This window comes from Triticum aestivum, chromosome 2A (assembly GCF_018294505.1).
Source record: "Triticum aestivum cultivar Chinese Spring chromosome 2A, IWGSC CS RefSeq v2.1, whole genome shotgun sequence".
Taxonomy (NCBI): domain Eukaryota; kingdom Viridiplantae; phylum Streptophyta; class Magnoliopsida; order Poales; family Poaceae; genus Triticum; species Triticum aestivum.
Window position 1 is genome coordinate 756,882,917 of NC_057797.1, and position 6,837 is coordinate 756,889,753.

General features: G+C 54.3%; 1 protein-coding gene across 1 annotated transcript; it reads left to right on the top strand.

Moving 5' to 3' along the window:
- The first annotated feature begins 4,412 nt into the window (after positions 1-4,412).
- On the top strand, positions 4,413-5,568 carry LOC123038212 (uncharacterized). The gene has a single exon (XM_044462103.1). The coding sequence runs from the start codon at positions 4,477-4,479 to the stop codon at positions 5,566-5,568; it is 1,092 nt and encodes a 363-aa protein (XP_044318038.1). The 5' UTR covers positions 4,413-4,476.
- Positions 5,569-6,837: the final 1,269 nt, after the last annotated feature.

Below are 6,837 nucleotides of genomic sequence, written 5' to 3' on the forward strand. Positions count from 1 at the left end.
GCCCCCGAGTCGCCCTCGGGAGGACGACGCGAGGGCCGGGGGGGGGGGGGGGGGGGGCTGTTGACCGATCTATATTGGATTTTTTATACACTGCTTTTGGGGCTGCTGTGATGTGAAGGACGCTAGGTTGGAGCTGGTGCAACAGGAAATGACTGCACCATTCTAAAAAGAGCAGAGAAGGCCGAGATCTAACGAATGATGACTAATGCTAAAACTGTTTCATGTTTTATCAAATGGTGAGCTCTCTCTATACACTAGAATGGTATATGCTTTGTGGCAGGAGAGGGATGCTGTCTCGGTGAACCTGTTGAAGGGGAAGCTAAGGGTGCAGAAGTGGTGATATTAGGAAGATTGGTCGCTCTTTTCTTGCAGTGAAATGCTCCTGGTACAGAGCATCAAGTGTTATGGATGATGGTAGAATCATGTGGGCTGACCCCTGGTTGATGGGTAAAGAAGTAATGTTGGAGGCCGTCGCTGCCGGGTCTGAAGACGAGCTTGGCTCAAGGCCGACGTCTGAGGAGGCAGGGGTCGGGTCGGACTTGGCCACCACCAGCTCCATCTCCGAGATCGGTTCTAGTGAGAGGCCGGATCCGAGGATCAGGTCGGAAGCTAGTTCCGGGACCGCACCGCCGGAGGGATCTTCGAGCCGATCTGAGATCCGAGCCGATCTGAGATCCGTCCTAGGAGGACCAGATCACCTCGCGCGTCCGTGATGTAGTCCAGACATCCGAATATGACGACCCAGTTTGAGGCAAAGTTCTCAATAGGGCCCCAGTGTCCGGTCGGATCAGCGTGCAGCACAATGCAGCCAAAGGCGAAAAGTTGGCCGGGGACGAAGATGTCACCACAGCCAATACAACTATCAACTACTCCCTTCGGTTCTTTTACTCTGCACATTGGTTTTGCCGAAAGTCAAACTTTGCTAAGTTTGACCAAATTTATATTAAAAATTATTAGCATCTATAATATCTAATAAATATAATATAAAAATATATTCCAAGATGAATCTAAAGATATTGGTGTTGTTATGTGAATGTTTATAATTTTTTATATAAACTTGGTCAAAGTTGAATGAGATTGACTTCGGACAAACCTAATATGCAGAGTAAAAAGGACCGGAGGGAGTACAAGCGAGCCGTCAATCCTTGGCGATCCAACAGCGAGTTCTCAATGAAAGCACCAATGCCAGTGTCAAAACTGCAAGACCTCGGGTAGGGGGGCCCGAGCCGTGAGATCGGATCGATGGGTAACAAGAGACAAGGGACACGGCGTTTTACCCAGGTTCGGACCCTCTTGAGGAGGTAAAACCCTACGTCCTGATCTTGCTTATATTGTGGATGTATCAAAGTACAGAGTTGATCTAACTCGAGATCATAAGTTGTGGACTAAACCCTAAAGCTAATGATGATGATAATCGGTGCCCCTCCACGGGCTAAACCCTCTGGCTTATATAGGCACCAGGGGTATCTAGGGTACACATGGTCGGTTGCCATCTAGGGGTTACATGCCGAACCTAATGGATATTCTTGGAGTATACATCAAGTCTTCGGTGTTGTCCGATGTGAGTATGCCACAGCTTCAAGGCCTCCGGAGTCCTTCCACATTAATGGCCCGTCAGTCCGGCCCATGGACTAGATATGCTAGGCTGGGACCCTCTAATCCAGGACACCATCAGGGAGGATGCCAACCATGTCTTTTTTCGGTGCCACTTGGCCCGCTTCGCATGGAGTGTCGTTAGAGAGGCGTTTGGGCAGAACCAGAACCCCTCGTCGGGTGCTGGCCTGCTCGCCTTGCTGTGGACTCAGAGGGGTGCATTTGCTAGAATTGTATGGCGTAGTGTAGGGGCGCTGCTGTGGTCACTCTGGACTATACGTAACAAAATTACCATTAAGAAAAAGTTCCCTTCTCATCCAGCTGATGTTATTTTTAAATGCCATCTCTTTCTATAGACTTGGACACCGTTGGAGAAACAACACGACTCTGAGACCTGATCATATATTGTGGGCCACGGAGTTGGCTGGTGGCATGGTTCCGTAATTGGTTATAGACTTATTCTATGTTTGGGAGTGAATAGCGTAAAACCACCACTTCTCGCGTTAAGGTTCTAAAAAACTACCAAAAAAATATTTGTGACAGGTAGCTACCGCAATCGGGCGTCGACTGTTTCAAAAAACCCAAATGACCTTATGTTTTACAATTGATCGCGATTATGACAGGTCAGGCCCACTCCTAAACGAACCATCTGGTTGACCGTTAGCTGACATGTGGGGCCGACATGTCAGTGTCTCTTCCTAGTAATCTTATAAAAAAGCAATCAGGTCCCTGTAAATATTTTAGAAAAGCAATCGGGTCCCTGCATACAAATTTTAAAAAGCAATCGAGTCCCACGTGCTGCCGTGCTCTAGATCGAGAGGAGCTCGTCGTTCAGCAGCAATGGCGTCGGCCGCTGTCGAGCTCCCCTCCGCGCGGTCTCTCTCTCTCTCTCTCTCTCTTCCCTCTTCCTCACGTCCGTTCGAGGTGGGTGGAGCAGCTTGACGCGCTCGGCTCCCATGGCAGTCGCCGGCAACCTCCTCCCCCACAGCCCCGTCGTCGGCAACCTCCTTCACCGCGGCCCCGGCGTGCTCCAGTGCCCGCTCGCCGGTGCCGGCCTCTGCCTGCCCCCGCACGTGGACGTCGTCGAGTTCGCGGCAAGCAACAACAGCGGCAAGCAACAGCGGTGGCGGCAAGTAGCGGTTGTGGGCAGCAGTGGCCACGAGCAGCAGCAGACGGCAGCTGTGGCGGGCAGCAGCATAGGGAGGCAAGCAGCGGCAGCAGACAACATCAAAAGAGGGCACCAACAGCAGAGGCAGCGGTGGGAAACACCAACAAAGGGCGGCAACAATAGCGACGTCGAGCCTCGACGTGGCATCGGGCAGCAGCGTGGGCCAGCAGTGTGGCCGGCGGCCATGGCCGTGCGACGGTGTGCTTCCGAGAAAGGAGAGTGGTGGAGAAGGTCGGTACAGAGGGGAAGAAGAAAATGAGAAGAGACGACACTGCCATGTGAGCCCCACATGTCAGTTAACGGTCAAACAGATGGTTCATTTAGGAGCGGGCCCGACTTGTCATAATCACGATCAATAGTAAAGCACACGGCCATTTGGGTTTTTTGAAACAACCGACGCCAAAAGTGGTAGCTATTAGTCACAAACAATTTTTTCAATAGTTTTTTGGAACTCTAACGCGAAAAGTGCTAATTTTATGCTATTCACCCTATGTTTGGCTCATGTGCCCTTGGTTTGTATCACTTTTATTTAGTACTTTAGCTGGTTTGTTTGGTTGAACTATGTTGGATACTGTCTCCGGTTGGCTTTATTAATTTAATGTTGGACGCTTCTTGCGTTTTCATTCTAAAAAAAGTGGCTTGAGATCCACAGGGTGAGGCAGAATGCCGGCATGACAATAACATAGACAGACAAGAGAACAAGCGGCGGTAGCCCGAATCAGTTGAAGCGGGGGGGGGGGGGGGGGGGGGGAGGCGAGTGCCCCCACCCGAGGACGGTGCATGTTGAGCTGGATCGGTGGCACCGTTGTGAACACTCTGCATCGTGCTGTCGTCTCCGGGTTTGGTAAATTGGCTTCGACCATCGCCAAGAAGATGAACTCCATGGCATTACACCCGTCCTCGCCCGCGAACCGAATCTGATCCTCGTAGGAAGAGGTCTGAATAATCCGTACACCGACCTATCCCTAGAGAATGGGCTCTGGGAACTTGGCGATGACCACATTGTGCATCACTAGTCGGACCGCGTGAAGCGCTGGATCGAGTGGAGGCGATGCCAACGGTGGCGCCATCATGACGCAATCCGAACTCTATGGCGTGGTGAGAGGGAGTCGATAGGCGGAACGCGAGAAGATGATGTGGAAGGGGAAGAAGAGGAGTGGTCAGCAGCAAGGGAGGGAACGAGGTGGTGGCGGGGTAGGTGGGTTTGGTTCCGCTACCTGGTCAACCATGGCGGCCACCCCATTCTATGCCATTTTGTCTACTTTTATGATGTTTTCCTCCCTTTTTCTATGGCTTTACAGGCTTTTCCATCTCTTCTTCTGAGCATAATGAAATGCAACGCTGTTGCTTTTTCGTAAAAAAGAAAATCTTAGAACGAGCTTGTGGTGGAGGACGCTCTTCGTGCCGATTCATCTGTAGCTCACTAGTGATTGAGCGAAGAAGTCAAGACAAAGAGTGGTACGATTACAACGTGATTTATTGATCCGATTACCTCCTGGAAACTGCGCGTCTGACAGCTGCTCGTGTGGCCGTCGTCCATCTCGCGGTCTGACCGCTGGACCCGGGTTGTGCTTGTGCAGTCTCGTCTTCACTCGGTTCGGGCATACAAAGTCTTCATTGCGGTGTCCCTGCCCCGCACTTCTCAGTTTTCTCAGGCTCTTCGAGCAAGCGCGTCCATCCTTCCATACAGTAGCAAGTAGCAACAGGCCATCAGCATGGCGGCAAGGCTTGCACCCGTGCCGGAGTTGAGCACCGACGAGCCTGCGGCTGCGACTCCCTACCTGCCCTGCAGCCTCTACCGGGACTGGATCCGGAGCGTTGCCGTGTCTGGAGCGCAGATGAGATCGACTGTTTTCTCCATGTCCCAATCCGGTGATAGCGGATCCAGCTACTCCAGCCACTCTAGCTACTCCAACTACTCTAGCGCCTCCTCTCGTTCGGCCGGCGCCGACGCCGACGACTTTGGCGCGAACGAGCTCACGAAGATCGCTCACCAAATGGTTAGCGACGGGTACACCCAGCGCATGCTCCAAGCATTCGTCGTCGCATCTTCGCCAGCGTTGGACCGTGCCCTGGAGAATCGGTTATCCGGGATCGAGCTGTACGACGTCCCATCTCCGGTGCCAGCACTTGGAAACGGTGGCGGCCCGAACACCGTGCTGGAGACTTGGTTCTGCGAACTTGACGTGGGCTGGGTTCTCCAAATTTGCCAGGAGCGTGGCTCACAGTGGCAGTTCCGACTCCAAGACAAGTCGGCATCATCGTTGCAAGACTTGGTCGAGAGGTGGATCCGAGGTCTCACAGTGATCGTCCATAGTTTGACAGAGTTGGTCTCCAACTCTGTGGGGATCTGCGTGGAGAGTATGGCAACAGAACGGTTCGGCAAAGCCAGCATTTCCAAGATGCTCGTCTTCGTCGAGGCCATCATGCCTGATCTCAAGGCTGAGAAGCTACAGGCCGTGCTAGACATGTATACATGTGTCTCCAATGCATTACACATGCTTAGGTCATTTGGCATGTCTACCAGAAACCAACAAATATTCAGCGCGGCATGTGACTTGTTGAGTACACAAGGCGACATGCTATGGGAGGCCATATCCAGCACGATGGAGGAGATGAGGGCACTCGTCGAGGGCGACGATGATTTGTGGGCTATGGAAATTAAGCATGGAGGAGGCGAGGTTCACAACAACACCCATTTGGTGGTCAGTTCCATCTTGTCCATGAAGAAAACAGTGGCTTTGATGACGGGAACCTTTACATGGCTCGACTACGACTATAAACTTGACGTCCTGATTTTTTTTTAGAAAAGGAGGACGACCCCCGGCCTCTGCATCTGGGCGATGCGTACGGCCATTTTATTAATTATTGACACAAGACCGTACAGAGGCATACAACAATAAGTCTAAAGCCACCAAAACAAGCAACAACTGTTGCTATCCCTATCCAGTTGATGTAGGGGCGTTGAAAGTCTGGGCCTAATACCAAACAGACCACGCAGCCAAACCTAAACATCTAAAGACTTGAGGTCCCACCCAAGACGCCTGCCTGAGATGGGCACCCACCAGTCCGGCGTGCTTCTCAACCAGAACCCCTGCCGGGTATGAGGCCGCCGTAGCCGCCTGCCACCAATCCATCTTCAGAGCTGTACTGTTGCACCGACCTTGCCAGGCCTATCCGCCATCAACGCCACCATGACGCCAGACAACTTCCACCTCCTGCACGAGTCCATCTCCGCGCATCAGACGCCGAGTCTCCACAGCGCCACGCTGCCGAGACCCGCCACCATCAATGTGAAAGATGAAGCACCGCTCCACCAAAGTCACCGTCCTCTAGTCCCTCGAGCCCGTGTGCACCTCCAAGATTGACGCCCCCAGGGGGGAAACGACACCAGAGAGCCGCCGTCATCCGATCTACTGATCTAGGGTTTCCCCCGGAGGTAGCAGAGAGTGGCATTGAACTTCTCCACGACGATGCCTTCAGGAAGGGAACGACGCAGACAGCGTCGCCATCGCCGGCCTTGGCAATCGCCAATAGCAGGTTTTCACCCGGATTTGATCGAAGACCTCCATCCCTCGTGCACGGGTCGCCAAACCGCCGGGCACGCACCACCGGAACCACGAGCCCTCGACCGACCCCAAAGCGTTGCTGAACGCGGCCCGCGCCGCCGCGAGGTCAGCTTTGGCTGGGGCGCCGGCAGCCATCCCCGACCCCCGGCCCATCCCACCACCTCCCCCCGGAGCTGAAGAAGAGGAGGGGAAGGCCGAGGCCGCCACTGCTGCGCCGACCCCTCCGCCAGCCACGGCGGAGGAAGCCGCCCGCAGCCCGCACCGCCCGCAGCCCGCCCCAACCGGATCTGGATCGAGTCGCCGCCGTCACCACACCAGCCGAGCATCACCGAGGAGCAGCCCATCACGCCACCCGCACACCCGCGCGCCATCCTGCGCCGATGAGGGGCCGCGCTGCGGCACCCCGTGAGAACGCCGTGACCAGATCCAGGTCGGCCGGCCCGCGCCAGCCCTCCCGAACGAGGCGATGAAGACGCCCCGCCGCCGCCGCCGCCGGCCGGGCTTCGC

Coding starts and splice junctions, on each gene's coding strand:
- LOC123038212 (XM_044462103.1), top strand. CDS start 4,477: ATGGCGGCAAGGCTTGCACCCGTGCCGGAGTTGAGCACCGACGAGCCT.